The sequence below is a fragment of the Ornithodoros turicata genome, chromosome 8 (genome assembly GCF_037126465.1).
Source record: "Ornithodoros turicata isolate Travis chromosome 8, ASM3712646v1, whole genome shotgun sequence".
Classification (NCBI taxonomy): domain Eukaryota; kingdom Metazoa; phylum Arthropoda; class Arachnida; order Ixodida; family Argasidae; genus Ornithodoros; species Ornithodoros turicata.
The window spans coordinates 30811234-30838588 of NC_088208.1; the positions used below are offsets into that span (position 1 = coordinate 30811234).

General features: G+C 45.7%; 2 protein-coding genes across 3 annotated transcripts in view; one reads left to right on the plus strand and one right to left on the minus strand.

Annotated features, from left to right (window-relative positions):
- Positions 1-26308, minus strand: part of LOC135366933 (myosin-VIIa-like) — a 49724-nt gene extending 23416 nt beyond the window's left edge. The window contains exon 1 of one of the 2 annotated variants that reach the window (XM_064599933.1): positions 26099-26308. The gene's annotated coding sequence lies outside the window, so the exon portion shown is untranslated. Of the gene's footprint in view, positions 1-25560; positions 25651-26098 lie in introns of those variants that run through there. The other variant, XM_064599932.1, reaches the window with a different exon arrangement.
- Positions 26309-26502: 194 nt separating this feature from the next.
- On the plus strand, positions 26503-27355 carry LOC135366937 (homologous-pairing protein 2 homolog). The gene has a single exon (XM_064599939.1). The coding sequence runs from the start codon at positions 26660-26662 to the stop codon at positions 27293-27295; it is 636 nt and encodes a 211-aa protein (XP_064456009.1). The 5' UTR covers positions 26503-26659; the 3' UTR covers positions 27296-27355.

The following is a 27355-nucleotide window of genomic DNA, read 5'->3' on the forward strand; positions in this document are numbered from 1 at the left end:
GATGGCGTTACGTAATCAGTGACGTAGACCAACGGATGACCAACGGACGTGACCAATGGATGTATCTTTCTCGAAGTACCATCCTCGCCAGGGAGTAAATCTTAGGGTCTTGGGACTAAAATACGGAGTAACTACAATCTAGGGGGCTAGAAACTGTAATTACTCCCAAATTTATTCCCTTTTCCCTCTTAGGGTGCGGCCGTGACGTCCTCTGATGGTGTGTTAACCTTTCATCCTTCATTAACGGTGTATATGTTACTGAGGAAGCCGGTACGTTCGATCAGGAATATTCTCGAAGAAATGCAACATCGAGCAGCTTGTCACGCCAAAAGATAACCAGGAATGAAACGAGTATCACGGCGTGAAGCTTCGCGAGCATTCTTACTCTGTATCGAGCAACATGTACTGCAGCCCTAATACCGTTACGTTTCCTACATCCGCCTTGCATACAACACGGCCCGAAACACCGCACATATATTTCTTTGTCGCCCGATTTCCTCGTATAGCAGTGTAGTGGCAGGAAAGCCGACTGAGCCAGCACACGTCGTCCCGTCTTGTTATGTTTAGTTCACGAGAGCAGTCGCGTACACTGGTTACACAATTCCGATTTCATTTCCTTTGATGATGGCCTCCTTAGCACGCACATATCTTGAACACCCCGCGTAAAATCCCATGGGGGATCCGCAGCTGGCTATATATGAACGAAGAGGTTTGGTTTTTGTAGCATACAAGTGCCGTGCGTATACACTGCGGTACACTATATGTCAGCTTAAGTTTCGAATGCCACCAGGACTGCCTCGGCCACTTGCATCCGTCATCTGTATTCTATAGGCGGCCGTCTCCTGTTTAAAATCAGAAAGGTACCCTCGTCCGAAATGTATAGCGAATGCGACGTCGTAGAGGGCGCTACACAAGTCATTCAAGACTGCACTAAATACAGAGACCGTCGCCGTATCTTAGAATCGTCGCTGGCCAACCCACCTGGACAACCGCCTTTTCAGCAGCGATAAAGTTCTTGGGCGCTGGCCTGTGGGTCACCAAGTGCCGGCCATACAAGCTATTGCGTAATTTTTGAAATCACGTGACCTTGTCGACACCCCCTCCGTGTTCCTCGGCTAAGGACAGGGTAAATTGTGCAGTGCGTTGAGGGTCATTGCTGTATTTCGGCGACGAACTTTTGTCGCGTTAACTGGACTTCATTGATTGGTTGGCCTCAATTGTTATGTCTCTTGGGCGTCTCGGGGTCGCATTTTTTTCTACCCTGTCTTCTATTTACGCGTTCAGGTTCTATCTCGACTTTGGCGAGACTCCCACCTCCATATCTTTTCCAGTAAATAAATAAATAAATCACAATATACTTCATAAGGAGACAAGGTGCCATTTACAGTTCCCGAACCCAGTTTATGGTCCAGAGAAGCGAGGCTCTGGCAACTCATCACATATTCTCTACGTGCAGCACAGCCCGTGGACGATAAGTATGCCCAGGTAGTCCATATACCATGGACGGTCTATCACGCAAACTCGGGGCATGCTTATCCAGAAAAGCTGGGTGTGGGGTGGGGATGGCGCGGTGGGCTTTCTCCGTTGAAGAGGTCCGCGAGGTCTTACGAAGGCGAAGAACTTACTTTGGTGGCTTTAGTTACGTCAACTGCAATTGTCAAGCTGCCTTCGTGGCAGCCTTTTGTCAGCGCCTCCTACCACAAATGTGGGAAATAAACTAATATTATTATTATGTTAATCAGCTGATGACTTTGACTGGTAAGTAAGTCGACGGTTCTGCAGCTGAAGAACATTTCGCAAACGATGTTGACGGCAGTTGCTTTGTGATCGAGCGTGTTTCGAGAGCGGGACGATATAAACCTCGAACAGAGAAACGTCATCATGACGTTGGTAGACAGATTGAAACCGAAACAAATCGGAAGGGGAGGGCTGGGTTCCACGAATGGACACTTGTTCGCTGCCTCCTATCGACTGAAAAGTAAGACTGGAGGTCGCGTCCCTCTCAGGGACCATCGTAATCCCCTCAAGACCGTGGCTTTCGGGCGCAACCTTTTTCGCCTTTAGCTTCGAGCGTAGTTCAAGTCTACCAAATTGGTGGTGCTGTCGAACACTATGACGTCACACAACAACAGGGCGTGGTCTATTGGTGGAGGAGCCGTAGAAGTTCGAAGGTAGCTTTGCCGATTTTCTGGCTCTCTATGCTCTCGGACAAGCTGTGCTCCGTAACGCCAAAACGAAATTTGTTAAGCCATCCACGTAAACGACAAATAATAATAAGATAAAGACCTTAAAAAAAACTGCCACCTTTATGCACCTGAACTTTCACTACTTTGTGCAACCTGTTTGACCTATATATGCCAAACCTACTGAGGTCTTCCATGGCCAACCTTCCATATGCTCACGGATCATCTATGGTGACTGCCATAGCATAAAGCGATGCCGAACCCATGTACTGTTTCATAATTATTTATCGCTTTCATCTTTCGCACCATCACGCAAGAACAAAGGTGTCCCAAATCTCACCGCAACCTGCGATCGCGAAACCCGCGCACGCTCGCCAATTTCCCTCCCAGAAAATCTCCGCTGCCGCCGAAACAAAATGGAACGAGCTGGACAAAGAGCGCACTTGAATGAAGAGCCGCGAAAGGAGGCCGAAGTGCCGGTCACCGCTTTGTAGAGTCAGGCGCGCGTGGATGTTTGGTTAAGAAAATATGCCGCTATTTTTGGTTGGCAAAAGGCAACATAAAAAAAAGGACGAACAACGAGAATGTACGACTTCATTCTGGCGTGACTTCGGCGTTACGGCGGGTGCATGTTGATTCAGTTGTGGTCACAAGGACCTTCCCTTGGTACTTTCTGCGTGACTAGCAACGCTCAATCGTTTGAACGTTCAGCCTGAATACAATGTACGAGTATTTCTTCGTTGCATACGTCGGAATGATCAGGGGCTGGACTAAAACGCTCGTTATCTGAACAAACAACATGACGTTGTACGAGAGTGCATAATAGATGAGAAATTATGCTACATTTCGTTCCGAGTTACTCGAAATAAATGTGAAATACGGTTGTTTGCATCGGTGTCAACCTCCCAAGCAGCACAACATATTAGCCAATATTGGACCAATATTGGCAATGTCGGCCCAATATCGGACACAGATTGGACGAATATCGGCAATGTCGGCCCAATATCGGTCGCAGATTGGACAAATATTGGGCTAGTATTGCCAATATTGGTTCAATATTGGACCAAGATGATGTGCTGCTGTGTTCCAAGTATTACGGAAAAAGGGGGTAATCGGCGCGTAGAAAATTGGCACTGTGAATACCGAAACTCGTTCAGTGGTGGTGGTGCTCGCCGTTGTCGGCCTCACAGAGGTGTGCAACATCACGGCTAACGCGCTGGGGGGAATGTGCGTCCTGGGCCGACTTCTAAGGGAACTGTGCCGACATATATCTCATTCAGTTCTAACGTCACTGAAGGAGTCTCCTCCAATGAGGCTCAGCGAGAGAGGTCACGAGCTTATGACTACCAATGGGCGTGGCCGTTGCTCTTGCTCCTCTGACGTCAGAGCTTGATGCATATGTGCGTTCGATGCTTTATATACGGCAATAGAAAAAAAAAAAGAAACACTTAGAGAAATAATGCAGCACAAGTGCAGCGTGCATGATGTAATAAACGACGTCTACGAAAATGCCTGTCACACGTCCCGATTGAGAATATATACGTAATGTCATTTGACTACAATCTGCTGGGAGGATCGCAGAAGTGGATAAGATAATTGATGTTTCGACTGGTTCTTCCTGATTGGTTGGGGCAACAATAGACAGGTTCTTATGCTACACTTATGGCTGTGCCAGCATCGGAGAATGTCCCCATGCGTACCACCAAGAATTGGACGTCGTTATCGTCAACAGTTCATTGTCACCATGTATCGTTTGTCATGTCATATATGTTGTTCGTTCCATTCCTGCATGGATGTGTAGATAAATTTGATAACGAAAGCATGCGAAACAACTACATCACTTCATTCTTTTTTGACAGGGGAGGGACGGGCATTATAAATGTCAAAGCAGGAAAAAAAAAACAGTGTTGTAAACGCTACTGCACAAGAAGCTGTTGTAGTTCTTTTTTTTTTTCTTGCTTGCTTTTGTACTTTTGCTGCTGTAGGCTTCTGAGACCTTTGTCGAGTCTCCCAGGCTTTTGTTTGCCTCAACTTCCCCTCACCAAATGTTAGAAATAAATTATTGTTATTATTAACCACGTCTAAAAAGCAACAAGATATTACTGTGATAAAACGTTTTGTTAACAACCGAAATACAAATCAATATTATTCCTGTCCCGTTCATTTGATGAGCCTTGGTCTAGCCTCCCTCATTCTCACATGCATACAAAGGGAAGCCCCCCCCCCCTGTCCCCCACTCCTTACTGTTGTACTCTCTCCATCTGCCCACGTCCGTACGCCGCTCATGGCCACAGTTGCTTCGCGGTGCTAACACGGAATTCAAAAAAATACAAAGGGAAGTGAAAAACATTGATTTTGAATTTTTTACCCCGAATTAACTCTCCGGTGCATTTCCAACGCAGCGGCATTTCTGTAATTCGCACACCGCGCGCGATTCAGATAGTGCTCAATAGACGAGTTCAGAAAATCCCAGAGTGCTTAACGCCGCATTGAACTGTGGGAGTTTACTAATACGAAAATAAAGGGTGGCCTCCAAACTGTTCCGATTTCTTCAATACCAGTCAATTGTGCACGACGTGTCAAGGTCAGCGAAAGCGAAATGTGAAGGATTATCCTTCGTTCCCCCGCTCAGCATGCACCCAGGATGCAATGCGTGCGCAAAGAGCACTGGGATTTTCTGAACTCGTCTATTGCAAGCTCAAGAGGAAGCGTCTATAATGTGTATACGTTCGTTCGGCCTGCTTTGTCTTAGTTAGTGGAGAACTTCGCAATCGCATTCCCTCTTTTGTTTCTGCATCCTATAGTGTCAAACAAAAGTGAAGTCAGATCACATACTAAATGGACGGAAAAATGGCCTTCACCTAAGCTATTGCTCAACGGTGCGCGGCGCCCATATTGACCAACGGTGTTCAGACAGGAAGTGCCGCTTTGTGACCAAGAAAAAGCAGGAAGAGTGTTTCCGTTTCCGGTGAAGCTTCACGCATGACGTGTATGACGAAAATCCGCTATACTACCTATGTCCAAGCTGGTCTAGGTATACTCATCTTTTTCATTGGAAACTTTTCGCAAGAACGGCCTTAACAGCATGGCCATTTTTGTTTACGATAATACCACAACGTTGTCGTCAGAGCTGCTGTCAAAAAAGTTAATATAAGCACTCCTGCGGACAGCTGATGGTCTGTGGTATTGTAGGTTAATTATATTTCCGGAGACAACCATTCCGCGTTGGATCTGCAAGCGCTTATGCAATTAAACGTGGCCAAATGTACGCCTTTACTCGTAAGAGAATCGGAAGTTCTACAACCTCTTCAGTACCTCGACTGTTGTTGTGAAATAATCTGAACCATCTGATGCAAACGTATTCATTTAAAACTACTTGCGTAGCTGGCTTTCCCGCCATATTGTAGCGTTCCGCAGGGGTGCGCACTCAACGCGATAATGGAGCACTCCAGTTGCTTTTGGTTTACCATGTAGGTCAGCGGATTTAGAACAGGCCTGCAGATCCATTCCGGCCCTGCTGCCAGCCACAGACTTTTCTATTCGCAACAACAACAAAAATAGAATTTGTACCGTGGCAACACTGACGATAAAAGGATAACTGGCAACACTGGTAATGTAGAGGATAATCCACGCCCAACTCACAACGTGTCAATATTCAAAGCTAATACCGAGAAGAAGAAAAAAAAAGAAAGACATCTGAAGTGCTCCGCTGAAGAAGTTTATTAGGACATGAGAATCGTGAAACGCCAACCTAAGAAAGACATAAAGGCAAGGCCTTTTTCATCATTATTCAAGATTGATTATTGATTATTATAAGATTGATTATGACTATTCAAGATTACAATTTGGATAGTATCGAAACTGTTGTGACATCAAGATCAGAACTAATTACGTAAAGGTCAAGAAATAAAGAGGGCATATTACACAACAGGTTTCTTGAAAGTAACTAGTTACTTTTCCAGTGTAACTTGGAAACTTCAAGTTCGTTCCTCACTTGTAACTTGGTTAATAGTAGTTACATTTTTTTACGTCGTATTCGAACAGAAATCTCGAAAGTAGTCCCGCAACTGCTCACTGGCGTACACCCAGTCGCTGTACACCGTCGACCTTCCATTTATCAGAAAGAGACCGGTTAGATTCTACTGCAAGAATGTAATCCCGTTGAGGCATCGCCTATCGAGGTGAGACAATAGACCGCAAAGAGAGTGAAAGCCGAACGAGATGGAGCCCTTCTTAATCACGTACTCACATTGCGCTCCCGTTTCACTGTCACGCCTGGGTTGTCCTAAAAATAAACGACCATGGTCAAGTGGTCCATGGAAAGGCACAGTGGCCCACATATTCACCGTCACAATGGACACACCGTTTAAGTGGAAAGCGGCGGTGCGACTGGCTACGGAGAAATGTTCCACCTTCCAAGGCTGTTAATTAGACGGCAGGTAAGCCACACGCGATATCGGCCACACGACTGTTTGTTCCATCACCGGTCACCGTGTATTCACACGGGCGACATCCTCACGGAATATTCTAGTGGAAGAAAAAGCGAACACAGTGCTCACAGAGCCGAAGTTCCGTATACCGTGTTATGTTAAGCATTCACACAGTGCGGAATATCGGGACTGGCGTACTGCGCGTTTAGCAGACGACACTTAGCATCGGCACCGTCTGCGTGTTTTCCTGTCGTCTGCGAAACGTAATTACGTTTTCTAAAACGTAATTCGCAATATCAGAAGTCATCAAGAGCATGAGAGAACTGATGTTCTGAGGCTGGAACAACATAGAAGGGACAAATACATACAAAGCCTTAATTTGCCTAAGAAATTAACGATGAAAGATGAAAGTCACTCCTACAGCTGGCTAACCTTTTCAGTGACTTTCATCTTTCATCATCAAGAGCATATGGGTACTTCATCTACAGTGGGTATAGTCATCTAGAACATATCGGAGAGAGAAAGGCGGAGTGGAAGGACGTCGGAAAAAGTACGATGAAGTCCATCAAACGTCTACCAACAAAACTGACGGTACTACCCTTGATTGCATCCAATCACTGCATACCTCGTCTCATACATGTAAGTCACTCACTACGCACTCAAAGACCATCCCACACTACCGTCATTCATCGTCTAATATGTAACAGCATTCTCGAGCGCGTTATAACTGGTTCACTGTGGGAAGAGGCAGCCGTGGGCCCAAGGCCATGCCGACGGCCGGAATGGCTGCCAGACTCTGCCTGACTGACCCGCGGACGGTGCGAACTTCAGGGGGGGGCCTCAGGAAGAACCGGAAGCGGCCACGTAGTACAACAACACGGGAGAAGGAAAAAAAAAAGCTGGTCAGGTCACGGTGATCACGATGGAAGCCGCTGGAATGCCTCGTCTCCCACATGAACTGCCGTAAAGCAACCGTGTTTCTTCCTCCTCATATAGGCAGTTAGTGTGGATGTTACGGGTCATAGTATGAGGAGAAGGAGGAGAAGGTGCGATATAAATACTACATGCGGTGCTACATTGAGGAAGACGCGGCAGGTAATTATTAATTGGTGGAATACCGAGTCTTCTTGCTCAAAAATAGATGTCGATCGTTTACTGCGGAGTTAATTGTTCCCCGAACGACTCGTGCTTGTCTCCGCTTCATTCTCATACAGTAAAACCTCGTTAATTCGGATCGCGAGGGACCGACGAAAACGTTCGAATTAGCCGAATGTCGAATTATCGAACGGACAACGGGCGAGGTGAACTTGCCGTTATCAACGTACCTTTATTGTGAAAATAACTGCGAGAGTGCGATTTGCGTTGTACAGGAGATCTGAGCCTTTAAAACAACTTTTCTGATATAGCCGCCAAGTGCTGCACTGCTTCGGCACCGCCGGGAGCACTGCAGCAAAAGCCCTCCAACACAGCACCTCGTTCGAATTATCCGAATTAACGGGGTCGAGTTATCGTGGTTTTACTGTCTCATTCATCTAATGCCTTAAATGCAGTATGGTATAGGGTACGGGGCCACCAGCGGCGAAACACGCCATGTCATGCACTTCGATCCTCAATGTGGCACCTCATCCTTACATCTTCACCAAATTACAACGAGCAATGGGACAACGTATCGCCTGTGGCGATGAAGCATCCCATCCTCATTATCGCCAAAATAAATTTGTTACACTTCGATCGTAACCCATGCGCGCAAGGATAAGAAGGGTGTTCCGATTCCCATGAACATCATTGGTCCAGAGTGAGTGGAGACAGGCGTATATATTGTCGATATCCGTGAATTTTTCTTGTCGTCTCTGTGTTTTTCTTCTCTTTCTTCTTATTCTTCTTTCTTTTCTTTTCTTCTTATATGCTGCGTTGGATCCTCAGTCCCAGCAACGAGAATGATAGAGAAGGAGATGGACGGATGGAGAAGCAAAATAAGGGGGCGATTAATAAGAGGGGGCTCTTGGTTCTGCACAACGTGCGGATGATCTCCACTCGCAGCTGCGTGTCGGATGTCGCATGCGGATGACGGGACAGTCATTCACACAAGTTACTACTAACCTATATGTAAAGTGGAAACAACGAGGTATCCGAAAATAAGTTGTAACGTCCAATCCAACTATATACTCGTCAATGTGTAGACGCTAAACGCTTATTCGCCTCCAGTGAGCAATAACGAAGCACTAGAAGTTTCCATACTGTCATTATGATGTGCTAACATGATCCACCTTGCAACAATATTTACGCTCCCTATACACACGAGGACACCTGTCCTCATGAATGTATCGCCGAAGAATACTATGCGCGTGTCTATCCTCTCAAGCTGATTTCAACGTACCGCAGCAACTGCTGTCAATATGTTCGCGTTGCCCTTTGAAGCCAATGACACATCAATACAAGCTGCGTGCAATTGCAATGTCTGTGCTAACTCCAGGTCTGAACGCACAGCCGACAGCATTTCATTCCTCTATGCCACTGACAAGATGGCGCATATGCAGGCCAGCTGGTGGGCGATCTCCATGATGTAAAAGCCTGAGTCTGGGCCCCAGACTCAGGCTTTTACATCATGGATTCCTCTACGCCTTCGTGAGAAAAAAATCATGTTTTCCTCCAGACATTTCTGAGTGAGTGCAACGCATGCACTGCTGTTCTTAAAGTGGGACTCCGCAACAAAATCACCACAAAGGTTGTGGTATATCCGTAATCTTTGCGACGTCAGGAACATGTGTACGAAGTATCTCGGTCGGAAACTGCGCAGATTTTACCCAAACGAATTATTACGAAGCGAGTGCTTCGCCTCTGTGAAGCTAGAGGGTACTGAAAGCAACACACTGCTGACATCATCCGGCAAGGGAGAAAGAATGCGGGCTCAGAAGCAGACGACAATGCTGGGTGACGTCACGGAATCCTCCTCCTGACGAACCGCAGTATAGTATGGAGCTCTGTTTTCTGCTCTCTGCATTTCGGTTTCGTTTTGCTATTGTCATCATTTAAGAATTAATTACTCTCGCAAAATGAATGCTAATGTTGTATTAGGTATCGAGGTGGTGGTTCGCGTTCGATATGATGCTCACCTAATTTTTTTCGAATCCTTGCGAAGTCTCCCTTTAAGGAAGAAAGAAAGAAAGAAACCACTACACAGCTTTCTGTGTTAAGAGTCATGGGCTAGTGGGGTTGGATTGAACAGTACAAATTGTCCGCGGGTACCTACAATTTCCCAATTACGCGCTTAGGCGGCGGTATACAACATACAACTCTTGCGGGCCCCCCGCAACCGCTGACCCGAGACGAACCATTTTCTCGAACATCAAAACCGTTTCAAAAGAGAAGACCTGAACGAAGGGAATGTATATACACGGCTGACTAGTTCCCACTTTACGAACGAAACGAGGAAGCTTCGAGAAAGATAAATTATACGCTGTCGTTATCTGTTCCCAGGTATCCGTAGAAATAGCCTTCGCGAAACATCGAAGCGTCTGAACGTGCGCAGAGACACATACAAAGAGAACGTATAGAATTCTCGCAGGTAGTAAGTTATAGTAACTGAGTATATTGTCGCCGAGCACACTGTGAAACAACAACAACAAAAAAGCGCCATGTTTCGTACTTCTGAAGACTGCATGCATGACGTAACCATTAGTCCCTTTCTGGACTAAATGCGCGAAATTTATGGCTATTTGCGTGCTGGGAAGTAATTTTTCGGGGTCATGGAAATAAAATGGAGAGTAATTGCAACATATAGTGGAGCAGATCCCCAATTTATTTTCCTTAGAGTGCAGAAGGCTTATTGAGAAAATTGAATTATGATATCTGTAGGGTTCCGTGTTTTCGGTTGTTATTTTTCGGCGGATTCGGCGTATGTTTTTTCGGTGTTTATTGATTTTCACGATATCGGCGTTTTTCGATGTTTTTCCTGGCGTGTACATGGTTTACCCGACAGTTATCGGAGAATAGAAATCCTAGAGCACGACGTTCATTCAACATGGCGTTGTTCGCTGCGGTGGCGTTTTACGGCTAACGAAAAAGTAAACGGACATTTTTCACGACCATCGTATTTCGCTATGCTTTCCTGACCTGCACAACAACGTGCAGCAATTTATCCCTGTCGTCGTTCCAGGAATGTCCCTCTGTATTCGGTGTTTTCCGCTTAAAACCGCATGAGAGAAAATTATCAGGGCGTATGCTTTTCGGCGTTTTTCGGTTAAAACCGAAAATGCGGAATCCTCTGTCAGAAACAAAGGAGAAGTTGGCCACACATGACTAGGACACGGGCTAGATCATACGGGTTAGTTAGACTTGTCACGCATAAAGAATATGTAGAAATCCGTAGATATCGAGTGACCCTGAAGCAAAAAGAGACTCATTGTTGAATGCAAGCAGCGTGACGTCACGCGATCCCGCGACATTTCTGCGCAACACAGCTGATGCTGGCCCACGTGTGCCACGCGATATCCCTTGGCACAAACGGTTCTGTTCCATTTCATGCAACCTTCTGCTCGAAAATGCGTTAATTGGCTACTTTTGAAATCGTGGTCACGAAACTCAAAGGCAATATTTTCGGATTCAAGGAATGCGGAATGCATTGCGATCACGCGACACTCTAAACCCCCTTGTTTATAGATGTTTTTAATTTAGGTAGTTTCGAAACTAAATAAACAAACAAAAAAGAAGAACTGAAAGCAGAGAAGGAGAAAGTTAGTCCGTTAGATAGCTTTTAGCGTTCAGTACGCATTAAAGGCGCCTCCTGCTCCGTTACAAGAAAATTGCACAACACACACTGGGAATTGTAAGAAATAAAAGGGAAATACATCGTAAGAAAGAAAGAAGGAAGATTAATGAACTGCAATCGGCAATCTTCCGAGATCCTCTGCACATTAAAACAGCACAGCGTACTTAAATGTCGGGGAAACTGTAATGGACTGCTCTGATGCAGATATACCTCGATATCCGCCCATGATATCTCCCTTTGACATCTACTTTGATAGTCGGTCTTGCACGACCTCCAACACGGGCCGCACGAAACTTCAAGACTATGCAGAAAGGCTGGCCGACTCAAAAGATGTTATCTCCAACGCTATACTCATCCCCTTGTTTACGTATATACTTGTGAACGCAGACGTCTATATTTCGAGCTTCGGACAACCTACAAAATGTCTTATTCAAACTATTCCCCGTCGAAAAAAAAAAAAAAAACGAGCATCATCGTATATATTTTTATCCCCTCCCATTTAGCTTCATTGTTTGTTCACATTGCAGGTCCGAGAGACGCACTCGGCAGGAATATAAAGAGCCATTCGGGGTGGGGTCGAGCACGAATTCGGCACGGTAGCTGTATACGCTTAGGCGGAAGACGACGGAGCGGATTTCTCGGGAGAAGGGACGATTCCCGGGGAGTACACGCCCCCACGAAACAACTGATACTCAGTCACGCGCTGCACACTTTTGCTTATTAGGCAAATAACGTTTACGGCTTCCCATGTGACAATAACAGGGCTTAGCACAGCGTTCATATCCGGCTCTTTGTTTGAACGCGTGTACGGAAAACGAAAGGCCGCAGGAATCGTGGCAGTATACCTCTCAAGACGTCCCATCACAGCACTGTCACTGAATTTTGAAGAAAATAATAAATAACGAAGAAAACAAAAGAAAAAGAACAAAAAGCAAAGTAAACAAACACAAGAACACACGCAAAAAAAGGGGACAAAAATAAACTTTTGCGGAGTACCGGTGATTTAATTCACTTAATTCATTTAATTCGCACGGAATTAATCGCCATCAATTCCTATTATCTTTTCGGTACATTATTTGTACAAATGACATCACGCCGGAGACATCGTATTACGTGCATCGGATTGGACGAACTTCGTCCAATCCGATGCACGTAATACGATGTCTCTTCATGTCTCTTCATTCGATGTCTACTTCAATTTTTTTCCCGGCTCTGAGAGCCGGGAAAAAATTGAAGTAGTGGTTCCACACACATTAATGACGGCTGCTCAATACCTGTAACGCCTCCGAGTAATTTGCTTAGTCTGTTTGAACGAAGAAAATATGAAACTGCACCTTGTTTTTTGTTTTGTTTCTTTTTTTTCATGTTAGCGCCGCGAAGCAACTGTGGCTATGAGCGCCGTACAGATGTGGACAGATGGAGAGAGGACAGCAGGAAGGAGTGGGTGACAGAGGGGTTAGTATGTATCCTGGGCCGACTTCAGGGGGAACAGTGCCGAGATTCGTCTGGAAAAATCATCGGAAAGCCAAGGGAATGTCCAGGGTGCCATACGGCTCGTAAACAGCACGTTGAATATAACGATGTTGAGATACGGATGCTTCTGTAAAGCGAAAATATGCTATTCGTTTCTCATATGCTGTTTTCCAACCTAAGCAAAACACCACCGTTCCAGATGTGGTGCTCATGCTAGCCCTGCATATTAGTCTCTGTGAAGTATACTATAGTACTTCGGCGAAGAGGCTCCGATACCACGAGAAGACATTGTATGGAGATCGGCCGTGGAGCAGGAAGTAACGCATAACTATGTAATACTGTACCTATAGTGTCTTCGTATGACAAGGCGGCTTACGATTGCGCGTGTGTGGACGACCTGGTAGGACAGGGCTACACGCTCGGCTGGCCACCCACCATTGCGCCCTCTCACGACAATCAGTTATCCTTCATCCTTCCCACTATCTAACGCCGTTGCAAAATGAATATCTCTCCCATGATCTACATTATATAGCAAGCTAAGATAGAGGCAACTAGAGCGGGCAACCTCTGTCAATCGAACAGGGTCACAGGCAGTCCAGTACAGAATGTGGGCCCCATGGTATAGTGCATATGTTCAGAATCGAGACAAGACTCGACTCATTTACGAAAGTGTATATGTACAGGGTGGTTCACGAACCATGTCATTTGGGGTTTATAAGAAAACGGTACAACGGAAAAATATGCGGTCAACGGCTCCAATTGCAATAAATTGAAATTTCTGAATTGAACTCTGAGATTTGCCTAGTCAACGTAACGTTTTTTTTACAGAATCAGGAAGCCCGTGGCGAACTTAGTCGAATACACCGGAAGCCGAAATCTCTAATGCTACAGCGAGTGCAAAAAACAAAACAAAGAATGTGAAAATCGTCTTTTTCTGACGCGCGTATTTCAACGGCGAACGAAATCAGAAGCAAAGATGCGATGAGAGGAGGACATGCCCCTGCCCAGATGATAGACAGAACACAGCAAAAAACAAGAGCGAAAGGGAAAGGAAGAGACATCGCGATAATAATCTGAGGCTACATGGATTCCCATTGGTACAGCAGGGCAGGGCCCTCCTCTCATCGCATCTTTGCGGCCGATTTCGTGCGCCGCTGAAATACGCGCGTCGGAAAAAGCCGATTTTAACTGTTTTTTTTTTTTGCATTCGCTTTAGCATTAGAGATTTCGGCTTCCGGTGTACTCGACTCAGTTCACCACGGGCTTCCTGGAAAAAAAGTTATGTTGACTCGGCAAATTTCAGAGTTGAATTCAGCAATTTCAATTTATTGCAACTGAAATTATACAAAATCATTTTTTGAAGATGGCAAGCTTAATTGCCGCACGGGAGCTTTGACCGCATATTTTTCCGTTTCTTGTAAAACCCAAATGGCATGGCTCATGAATCACCCTGTATACATTCCGATGCTTTGCAGGGACGTTTGGAGGTGTAAATGGAAACGAAAGAAGAAACACACAGATATGTGGGCTCAGGCTAAGGTTTGGAGATACCTCGGGAGCTTCCGATGTCTTATTCTACACTATTCTGGTTTTGGCACGAAGAAAATGAGACAAGGAATGAACAGCTTTGTGCAGGAGAACTGCGGTGAAGCAGTATGGTCCGCAGGCGAGGCTGTATATGGTTATGTGAGCAATGCAATTTGTTGTTCAGACGGAAGACACAGCGCTCTGGTATCCTGGTATCCAAGCTGGTACCTGTACCCACAGCGGTTATTGTGAACGCCGTCTCGCCCGCAGAACCACGGCCAGAGGATAAGTAATTTACTGTCACACTATACGGCGTACCAAAATTTCATATACGTCCATATTTAGGAGATCCCAAAGTACAATTAGTAAAAATATCGTGTAAGATGGTACGTGTACCACATCATGAGGTACTAAGCACATAGCCGACATAGCACCATTTTGGGTTATGTTTCATACGTCATCTACGAGATTTCTGTACCAACGAGATAATTGACGTTCTATAGAGCCGAGCACTCTTTTCACTGACTAACGTTTCGACCTCCTCAACTAACTACTGTACGAACCTGATGATCATAACCGTATCCAAACGAAGACACCCGACATTCTCGTATAGCCCCCATCCGTCCTTCACTGGTTTCTTTCTCTCTTTCCAGGGAGCAGCCGTGACAATAAACTCTCCCACGACGGGTCGCGAATTTCGCAACAGCAACGTCCTCACGACGGCTGCACGACGTGAAGTGAAGCTCTGGAGCATCTTTTGTTGTCGTGAGACATGGGCACGGAAGGTACGCTAGGCTGCGCCCATTCTCTGGCAGTCATTTGAAAGTGACGACACAAAATGCTTCGCCATTCATCGCCAAAGAACGCATTCATCAACCCTATACGCAACGTCCATGTCCCCAGTACGTCATGAACTGTGTTCTGCGATCTCAGTTTGAATTTATTTTTATTTATTTTTTCTCGACTACCCGGTATTAATCGAAAAACGCCGACTGCACGTGCGAGTAAATAATAATAAATAAATAAATAAAAATGCGCTGTTGTCTAATTCACAACCGAGATTCGATCAGCGGTCAAACGAACTGGCCGAAAGAAGCTACCATCGAGAAACGTACGCCGAAGAGACCTCTACCCGAGAAACGTCATCATGACGTTGGTAGATCGACTGAAACCGAAACAAATCTGAAGGGAGGACTGGGTTCCACGAAGGACCATCAGGACCATCTAATCCCCTCAAGACCGTGGCTTTCGGGCACGACCTTGTTCGCCCCCTAGCTTCGAGCGTAGTTCAACTCTACCAAATTGGTGGCGCTGTCGAACACTATGACGTCATTTGTTTACAAACAGGGAGAGGTCTATTCGTCTCATATTAAAAATAAAAAACGCTGAAACGTAGTCATGAAGGCGCAAATGAAAGGGCATGCGAACAAGTGAACACGTCAGTATTTGACGTTAGCCACACGACCCTGAGCTTGGGTAAAAAGGCAGAACACAAAACAAATAACACGAGACGTTTTGAGCTTTTGATCCTTGTCTTGTACTGTTCGTTTTGTGTTCTTGTCTTTCCCCCAAGCTCAGGGACATGTTGTTGTTGTTGTTGTTGTTGAATATGGGGTAGGGAAGGTTATGTTTAACGTCATGTATACACCAGCTCGCTTGCATATTGCTTTTATGTTCAAGGTTATATTCCGTATAGCGGAGAAGCTATATATGCTACCTGCGCGCACACATTGTATACAGGAAAGATAAGGATGCCGTACAGTTGGCGTGTTGGAGTGGGTGAAAGCATTTTCAGTCAGGCAATCTCGAGTGGTTCTGTTGCGTAACCGATAAGAGGTGCCCATTGAAGAATTACGTATTTGTCTTCGTTATGCTGAAGAATGAGAACGCTCCAATTTTCGAGGTTCCTGTCGAACAAACGTTGTGCTCGCTACCGAATAGGGTATTTAAATATGCCAACGTACACCTGGATGGTGATGATGGCTAGTTTCTTAGTTAGCTAGATGGTTAGTTTCTTCTGTCCCCCACTCCTTCCTGCTGTCCTCTCTCCATCTGTCCACGTCTGTACGCCGCTCATAGCCACAGTTGCTTCGCGGCGCTAACACGAAATTTAAAAAAAAAACGTTTCTTCTGTTGGCAGAATTTGAAGACCCCTGTGTGCCTTGTGCGTTGTATGGAAAATCTCTCTAATCGCCTTGGAATCTTTGCATGCCTCAAACAGTTACGCTGTTTGAGTGGAAACTCGTGGAACAAAATAAAATGAAGACTGAATGCATTTTCCACGCAGAACCGAGGTCACGTGAGATGCCATTCTCCCTGTCGGGGGGAGTCCTCGTCCACTTCCGTCGTCCTCCTCACGTTCGTCATGCACCATGCCAAACAATGTGGTGGGGGTTCGTCGTACTCTGTGCGGTCACCTGAGCAAAGTGTTGTCGGTAAACGGTCTTCCGCCGCGCTCGGTCGCCTCCGCCGCCTGCGCCGGCGAGGTGGTCGGTCGGGCAAGTCGAGCGGGGCGCGGGTCTCGCTCGGCCATGTGGGCGGTAATGATTGTTATGTAACACTACTCCTCGTACGCTTTGTAAAGTAACCGCCAGGTTTGGGACGGGTTGAGAAGGATATTTCGCGCTCAAATTGCAACCTTGGTAGAGATCAAGTCATATACTCTCCCGGCAGAGACTACGCCCGTGGTAGCAACAGCAACGAGGACCATGGAATGCCGCAAGTTCCACGCAGATCATGAACATGTCAGTAGCTGGGGAAAATGAATGAAAATGGCTGCACCTTTAGGCATGCTGCCAAACGCGCTTGCTGTAGCGTTACAAGGCCCATTTTGCGATCCCGGTCTATGAGCTTTCCGCTTCTTTTTTTTTCCCTTTATTTTTATTCTAATAAATATATCGCCGCCGCCCCCCCCCCCCCCTTTCAAGATACCGGACTTCGGGCTCCTGTGCTCGTTCCGGTGACGAATGTCGGCACAGTTCCCTCTGATGTCGGCCCAGGACGCAAACTGCCCCCCCCCCCCCCGTTCCTGCTATCCTCTAGTCACAGTTGCTTCGCATCGCTAACACGGAATCAAATTCAAAACAAAACGAAACTCGTTTCGGCACCATTGTAACTTGTCTCACAAGTGTTACGGACAGACCTACACGTCTGGAAACGTTGGTGGGCCACAAACACATTCTACATTCGTACGCGTATACGTAAAACCTCGTTAGTTCGGATCGCACGGGACCGACGAAAATATCCAATTATCCGAATGTCCAATTATCGAACGCGCAACAGTACACGAGGTGAACTCTGCCGTTATCAACGTACCTTTAGCGCAAAAAGAACTGCGAGAGCGTGGTTTGCCTTGTACCGGAGATCTGAGCCTTTAAAACAACTTTTCTGATAGCCGCCAAGTGGTGCACTGCTTCGGCACCGCCGGGAGCACCGCAGCAAAAGTCCTCCCACAGAGCACCTCGTCCGAATTATCCGAATTTCCAAATTAACGGGGGTCGAATTATCGAGGTTTTACTATATAGCTGACGCATGGAGCATGCCGATACGTGGTGTTGGCTTCATTTCATTTCCTCCGATGTTTCCGTCATCGTCACCGAGTGCCTTTCCTTTCTTTTTATAAGTACACGTACTCAAAGTATTCATGCATCATCAGCTGGTAACGGGAAAACAACTCTATCGACCATTTCCTCAATGCGCGCATAATTTCATTGTACGAAAGTAGAAAGCATAGAGCGCGAAGACCGTTAGCACACGTCTGCTAGTCACGCCGAGACGAATCCTACGGAAGACCACCAAGGACAAGATACATGCGAGGATATCGGCATCTACCAACGCCTCTTATACGGGCGGTGCATCTACCCACATAAGGGACGATGCTGCGAATGTAAGAGGAAAATTAAAGCGAACGCCCAATGATTCCGTGAAGCAGTTTTTATACAGTAGCTCGGCTATAAAGGTTGTATGAAAGAGAAGGGAAAAACGAGCATCTCCACCAGCTGGACAATTTCACTGTCGTCTGCGAAAATAACACCGGTACGAATCCTTCGCCTCAGCTGAGCTTTTATGGAATGACGTCACGTTTGTAGATGACGGCGTCAGATTGGTCATTTCAAGTATTTTTTCCTCTGCTTGGGTTTTCACGAGACTTGCTCTCATCTTCTTTTTTCTTTTTTTTTTCGTGTATATTTTCCCGGACTACAGTGTCTAGGTGTTTTCCCTGGGTTTTAGTCAGACGCTTTAAGGCAAGTGTCGACACAGTTCCCCGTGAAGTCGGCCCAGGACACACGATCCCCACGACAGCCAGTCCTGACTCCGTCGAGACTAACCACTCTATATTTTTCTTTTCGTCGAACAAACTAGAAACTCATCTTTGTTTGTGGTAGCGGAGGGTTGTTCCCAATGAGGACGCGACACGCCCAAGAAACGAAAATTAAATCTCGTATAAAGCAAACGTCCTCCTGGTTACGACAATCAACTTTGTCCGACCAACAGCCGTTTGAGAGACATGCAAGGAAGTTCTTTAGCGGTAGCGAAACGTACACCACCGATTGAGCCATCCTCCAGTTTTCCTCCTGTGCCAAATCCATCCTCCAATAAAATAATATTACCACGGAGTCTCGCCTTCATTTTAACTGTTTTTACGGCGTATTTGGGACAGCAGTTAGCGGTCCTCACCATACTACACCAGGGATTTTCTCAGCACCCCCGCCGCACACACATACACCCCTAATACCTCCCAAAAATCTTGCAACCCCCTCCCAAAACACCTGCCAGAAATGCCAAAACAGCCTCAAAAACTGCAGATATCGTATCACCCTCTACCCCCCCACCCCATCCCCCTACTTCCCAAGATGAAAATCCGGGGAACATCATCGCCGCACTATACTCCATATTCTTACTCCTCACTAATGTTTACCAGCAGCATGGCCCAGCATCCTCGACCCCCGTTAATTCGGAAATTCTGATAATTCGGACGGGGTGCTGTGTTGGAGGACTTCTGCTGCAGTGCTCCCGGCGGTGCCGAAGCAGTGCAGCGCTTGGCGGCTGTCAGAAAAGTTGTTTTAAAGGCTCAGATCTCCGGTGCAATGCAAACCACACTCTCGCAGTTCTTTTCACAATAAAGGTACGTTGATAACGGCAAGCTCACCTCGCATTTTGTTGCCCGTTCGATAATTCGACATTCAGATAATATGGACATTTTCGTCGGTCCCGTGCGATCCGAATTAACGAGGTTTTACGTATACGCGTACGAATGTAGAATGTGTTTGGGGCCCACCAACGTTGCAGCCTTGTAGGTTTTTGTAGGTAACAAGGTTTCACTGATGAAAGATGGAAGTCACTGAAAGGTTTTGTTGTATATTCAGGCAACATGGCCGTGGCATCTTTCCCAGTGATCCAAAGACCCCCTGGACGTGGCCGCCTCATTAAGAGGGCGAATTCCCGTGTAATGGCCACTGCCCCGTAATGAGATCGTCTGATGCAGCCGCCGGAGGAACAATGGGATGATGATGGACTGCAGAAGAACAGTGCTCCAGAGCGTTTCTTTTCTTATACGTTGCAGACATTGATGTGCGAACTCTCGTGATTTCATTAGACGTCGCCCTATTCACTATTATTTCGGCTAATTTGAAGCACAGGCACGCAGCCTCGAATGATCTTATGTTGCGATTGCGGTGCTTGGACATCAAAAGGTTGGTATTATTGCCCATCAGCGTTTGAGACATCACTCGAAAAATGACTCAGTCCCACATCATCGTGCGTGCGTGTATACCCGGAAAAATGTAGCACCTTAAAAGGCAAGTTCCTGGAAGGAAAGGCATAACGAAGATATGAGACACGCGCATAAAATGTAGAGGCCATGGACGAAGCTTTGACAGTTATTAAGTGTTGAAGCAACGATTTACATTTGACGTGTTTCATGACCAAATTTATACTATTTGATGCCTCTACGATATGGAACACCGAAGAAGTCGAGTGGAGTACAAATTATACGTCCAGTTAATAGCAATACATACTTCACGTCAACATCCATTTTACTTCGTCGCACTTGCCATAAACATTTTCGAAGGAGAAACGGAAGCACCTGTGTGAAAAACTGGAGTTCTATCGACACGATAAATACGATGTTTTATTAGGAAAAACAAGGATAAGAAACACCTATACCGTTTTCCTCGAGTAAACCCGTTATCACAATGAGATGTTTACTATTTCGTAGAATGGTATACCATGACTGACACAGAATGGCTTGCACTTACTTCAGGAGGACCGGTCAACGATTACAACAGAACTTTAAGCAGAGTAACGGATGTTTACTCAACACCAATTCACGACATACCCCCTGGTGCGATCATTATCAAATCCGATTGCTCTCTGAGCCTCATTTCCGAAGCAGCTCCACAGATTTTCCTGATGATCACGTTTGCATTCGGCCCATGTACAACAGTGCTACTTCGGAACCCTTTGCACGTACATTTAAAAAGCGCTAGCGAAAAAGAAAAAAAAAGAAAAATTACATGAGACAGAATCCCATGCATGAAAAACGAGAGGCTGCCATAGAAACTTGCGATTTCATCTAAGTATTCACTAATCAGGAACAGCTTTCCGTACCTCGAAAGCGACCTCGACCGCTGAGCTCCTCGAATGAAACGCAGGAACTTGAACGACAGGTACTTGTAATGACAGCGGGCGTTAAGGAAATACCCGTGACTTAGGGTGTCCGTCACTTGTCAGTACATGCCAAGTAATAGAACAGGTATTAAATGCGTAGCCAACAACCGCTGCAGAAAAGGGTGGTAATTACTAAGTAATTAGGAACTAACCTAAGGAAAGCACCGAGAGTATACCGCGGTTTCCCGAGCCTCACAGTCACGCTCACCCCTTTACACCCCTGCAAGGCTCAGTATGTGCAAATTACGTTAATTGCAATTACATCATCACCGTTTTTGTCGGTGCGGAATATCTGTAGCCCCGCTTTCGTGGATAGATGTTACGTAGCTGACTTTAGCAGGACGAAATTATGGCGAACGACTTGAAGCCTAACATCTCCATATTTTCTCCTTTATACCAACCGGCCAACCTAACAGCAAAAACAGCAGAGTTTTCTCCGGGTCATTTGCAGAACTTACTCAACTTTTTGTGCCGAGCGCCTAAAAATACTGGGCGAACATCGAGCTCCATATCGCTGCAAGCAACAAACTGCGCCGTCACACAATCTTTTTTCTGTTGTTTTTTTATACCGTGTAAGCGCCGCGAAGCAACTGTGGCTATGAGCTGCGTACAGATGTGAACAGATGGAGAGAGGACAGAAGGACGTAGTAGGGGACGGGGGAGTTCGTATGCGTCCTGGGCCGGCTTCAGGTAGAACTGTGCCGACATTCGCCTGGAAAGTCTTCGGGAAAACCCAGGGAAAACCTCAGACAGCACAGCCGGTGGTAGGATTCGAACCCACCACCTCCCAGTCTCCAGCACGATCTTGGCTACCAGCCTACCGCCAACGTCGGTCACACAATCTGTTATGTGACACTCGCACATCCTACAACCGTTGTCCTTTATCTTTTGATTTCCCCCACTTTTTGTGGGAGCTCTGCCAATGTCAAGTCCTGCGAAGGCAACGGACATGAACGTGGAAAAACGTACCAGGAAGAAGGAAGCACGATCTCCGCATCTCCGGCTAGGCGGCCAGCCAGCCATCCATCCCGCTGGCCCGCTGGCCAAAGAAGGAAGATGCCTGAACAAATAAGAAGTGTACTCCTGACCTTGAGACGCTACGCTTCAAATTCTCCGGAATATAACTATACGGCGAGATTCGTACTATAACGATCCTCAACCGGTTATTTGAGACCCATCTCGCCGCGAGCCGGTCAAATGATAGCTCCACACTTTTTTTTTTACCAGCCTGCAACCCTCTCGGAATAGTTTTCCTCCTTCGGATTATTTGTATCAGGCATAGCTTGTCGGGAAGCGTCAGCGGAAACATTGTTGCGGCTGAGTAATATTCGGTGCGCTGACAAAGCATCTCGAATAGGAGCTTCGCGCGTACGTCAGCTGTGATCGCGAGGTTTTGAACTGAGCTCGCAGGCATTTATGCACTATAAGAAAGAAAAAAAAAAAAAAAACTAGTAAAATGGGGAGCAATTGCAACTTCTAGTCCCCTAGTCTGCCCAATTACTCCCTATTTTAGTCCCCTAACCCCGACATTTACTCCCCAGGACTGCAAATTGCCACTGCACTTCACAAATGGTCTTCCGAATGCAACAGTCTACGTAAAATATGTGCTCTTCGTCAATCTGATGGCATGAGGCTGCATGACTCGGCTAACTTAGAAATTTTCCACCCACACAGAGTAAGGAACAGTTAGCGCCTCTTTCTTCGCAAATTGTGCCCTATGTCTATCGCGAGATTTTATATACCACTCGATATATCAAGGTTGACGGTTTGATTCCAATTATTTTCATGCATGCTCACGAATTACGTACGTGGGACTCTTAGAATAGAGCACGAAATGTGGTCTCCACTCTGTGACATTCATTTACTCCCGAAAGGGACTATTTTTTGTGGCAATACATTTAGTCCCGAAAAGGAGTAAAATTACTCGTTTTGTGTGTGTGTTTCTTAGAGTGGGCGGGGTCCTGCTTACAAGAGATGGAACAACTCGGTTTAAAAGAAGAACTAGGCCCTGGACGGAACTGTATCGCGACATCTTGCCGCAGGGGACATTGCACTGCAAGCAAATCCCAGCACGTATACGTTGTAGGCTATCGTCAGTCAACCTTGGACTTAGTTCATCCAATTTCTATTGTTTGAGCAAGCGGAACGACAGGTGACGGGTTTAGCTCTGACAATCGGCCCTTTCATCCACTCAAGATGGAAGTGACACTTGCGCTTGTTTTCCCAAGATGTTCGTCGAGTCCAGCTGTATGCGTTGCACCCTGTTTACAATGTGCGCACTCAAAGAAGAAAACAAGGAGTAAAATGGGGAGTAAGTGTAGTTTCTAGTTCCCTACACTACAATTACTCCCTATTTTGTTCCCCTGGTCCCGAAATTTACTCGCTAGGACTGCAAATAGTCATTGAGCTTCGCAAATGGTCTCCTGATTGCAACAGTCTCTACGCGCTATTCGTGAATTTGATGGAACAAGGCTATATAACTTAGCTAACTTAGCAATTTTCCGACTCACACAGACTAAGAAATAGTTAGCGTTTCTTTCTTGGCAAATTGCGCCCTATGCATGCCGCAAGATTTTATATCACTCCACATATCACGGTTGGCGTTTTAATTCAGAGTCATTGTCATTCATGCACTTAAATTATGTACCTGTGACTGTTGGAACACAGCGTGAAATGCAGTCCCTGCAGCTGTTCCTTCTTCTTTATTTTTTTTTTTTTTTTTCAGTACGTTAGAGTACAGTGCAGTTGTGTTTACAGCCACAACAATGCAACAAACCACAACGTCGAATACGACCAATATCCCAATCACCATCATCATCATCACCGCAATAAAGTTGTTACGACAAAGTAATGTCTCGATACTGAGCACAAGCAGATTCATAGCGAGTATACCACAAGGAAACGGAAGCACTTGTGTCAAAAAACAAGGAAAGAAGAGAGAGAGAGAAAAGAAAGAAATAAGTCATTCTGTACAGAGAGTAAGGGGCCCTATATATATACCAGTATAGTTGATATAATTATGCGAAGTCACGATCCAAAACGGGGGCACAACACCCTCGTTCGTATGCCATAACAGCTGCCATATACTTGCAAAGGTCATCATATCCTCGGCGCAGAAACGATTAGCCCCTCTCAAGATACCGTTAATTTTACGGTGCTATATTTATGATCGCTACCGTAACAAGGAAAGGGTTCCTGCACATGATTAGGATCGAGAGGTCACTTTACAGGGTGCGCTACAATTGTACATTCCAAATGGAGAAGGTGGCTAAATAAGTCGGTGTTTCCTCCAGTAACCCCCATCCCAGCATCCTCAGGATGGTCTTCCCTGTCTCGCTGAGGCCGAGTCCATATGTGCACCCACCTGGGAGATTTTGTAGTTTTGCTACACCTACGTTTTCAAACGTGATGTTCCACCAAGAGCAGGGAAGAATATAAAAGGAGTTTTTTGTGCCCAAACTTTTACATAAACATTCTGGTGCCTTTGGATTAAAACGAAATTGGTATTTTGATTAAATGTAATTATTTTTTATTAAATATGATTCTGCAAAGTACAATTTGCAAGTTTTCATAAAACGATGTAACGTGTCTTTGAAATGTTCGGCTGCCATAAAGACTACAATGTCAAAGCTGTTGGTGGAGTAAAATGTACGTTTCTTTCTCTGCTTTGTAGATTTTTTTTTCTTTTTTTTGGAGGTGGGTTCTTTGTGGGGAGTTGCAGAAACTCGTCGGGTGACAAGTACACTTTCTCATTTACTGTGCTTTCTTTTTTTTTAATAATCCAATGTAGCGGACGTATCGGCGAGTAAATGTACCTGTACAGAGGCAGTGTTTCACTCCATCGATATTTTTTGGGGAAAAAAGGCCACGGAAGCAAACCGTAAATTATGTGTGTCAAAAAAGAAAACAGGCAGGGAGCATGGCTGAATGAAATTCGCAGGAAGAAAAAGGTAAATATAAGGGGCGAGTAAATCAGAGTAAATATATGTCTTTCAGACAAGACACGCGGGGCAGGTACCTCCTCGAAAGCTCGCTTTTGAGCACTGAGTTGAACAACACGATTCCGGAGTATCGTTGCCGCCTTGCAATGAGTAGTACCAGAGTGTGTGAGCCAAAGTGACATGCTCAGTTTCACACGCTCGTGTTCGAGAGAGCTACTCTTTGTGACTAGGATATCACGCGATACATTTCCATAATGCGATGAACTTAAATACGTGTTTCGTGTTAGTTAATATAATTCTGTCAATGCATATTGATCTACTTTTCTGCATTCGAGGCGCGCACACAGCACAACAAGGAGAACTGACTGTAGTCGCACTATGTGACAGTAATATGAAGCGGTCCGTCGAATAGTTACCTTGCTGCTTATAGTCCACGACACATGCACCCCTCCTTCCACACACTATGTTTACGTCCTGCATAAATCAGTCTATTGTCGTCCTACCATCCTATTTGTCCTGCAGTTCACACACACAATATGGATTTAGCAATATTATCACAAAATGTGTACCTGTCTCCGTGCATGTCAAAATGTCCAAAAGTCCAACAGTTGCTGCTTTGGATATTACATACGGAGAACCGCTCGATCAACAGTTCTACCCCGGAACGGAGCAGGCCAGTACACCAATAAAAAGATTACCTCATACATGAACTTCACCTGGCTGGCGCAAGCGCTGATGGTCCGACAATTAACACAGCTACATCCGACAAGCAAGATAGCCTGGATTATGTTCCTTCGTTAATTGCCATTGGCAACCCGCAGACAAAAGATATGCTGAAAGCTTACATTGCAACGTTACACTGCTCCGAGGAATAATATATGGAGAACACGAATCACCCGGCATCGGAGCAGAAGCAGCACCCTTGCTATCTTCTTTTTCCAAAAGGGGCCGGGATGCAGCACACTGAACGCAGTACCCGCACACATGTACTGTATAACGTTGATAATGCACATGCATCGAGGCCATTAAATCGTGAAAAAACACAACGACCTCACAGACATTCCGACCGGCAACCCATCGCCTGGGGCCATTGTCTTTTCAACTTACCGAAAGTTGAGGTATCCCAAGTATCCGATCACAAGGTAATCCCATGAAATGCCTTTCGTCCTGTGTGCATCACACTGTATGTGCACCACAAAACACATTCATACTCGTAAACTTCACTTTACCGACACACCCATTAAGTCACAACTTTGCACACCTGCCGCGGACATCCAACTTCCAACAGGTAAGTGAGAGAGTACTCTCCGCGTGCATGCTCTCAGGTGTGTAACGTCAGCAAGTCTTGTCAGAAGTTTTCTCGACAAAAATGTATTGAAAATGACACAGCAATTGTTCACAATCACTGTTTTTGTAAACTGTGCGTTTTCAGGGGTATTAATATCGAAATAATTTCAGAAATGCGAACTTTTCCAAATATTTCATCAAGACGCTTTCGCGACTGTGTCGCCATCTGTCGGAAGGGAACGCAAGCTAGCATAAAAGCGCGAATTCGTCTTGTTGCGTGAAGTACAAGTATGAGCAAAAGTCGGAATAGTGTGTATCGATGCTAGAATACTTTTGTGTGCCAGAATTAGCGCATCCTGACAACACAGTGAGTGATCTGCCATGAGTAAAAGTAAGGACGCCTCCGCCGAAAAGTCCGTCTTGGACTACCTCAAGGCACAGAATAGGCCGTACAGTGCAACAGACATATTCAACAATCTTCACAAGGAGCACGGGAAGACTGCGGTCGTACGTGCTCTTGAACAACTTGCGCAGGATAATAAGATAAAGGAGAAAACCTATGGAAAGCAGAAGATTTATTTCGCTGACCAGAGCGAGTTTCCAGAGGCCTCAGAATCCGAACTAGCAGCTATGGACCAAGAGATTGTCACTTTGGGAGAGAAGTTACAAGCGCTCAATCGAAAGCTTCAGAGTCAGCAGAGCGCGTTAAGTAACGTCACCAACAGCCTTACCACAGAGGAAGCAGTCGAAAAAATCCGGACGACCAGAGATGAATGTGAAAAGCTGCAAGTGAAATTGGACGCCTTAACGTCAAACACAAAGTTTGTTGAACCTGAGGTCAGGGAAAAGATTTACAGTGAAAATGCGAAGTATGTAAAGGAATGGCGCAAACGTAAACGTATTGCGAATGACATGATTGATGCTATCTTGGAAGGTTATCCAAAGGGCAAGGCAGCTCTCCTTGAAGAAACTGGTGTTGAGACTGATGAGGATGTTAATGTGACACTTCCAAAATAGTGTACTTTTCATGTTCCTGAAATTGTATTATAACACTAATATATCACAATGTTGCAAAGA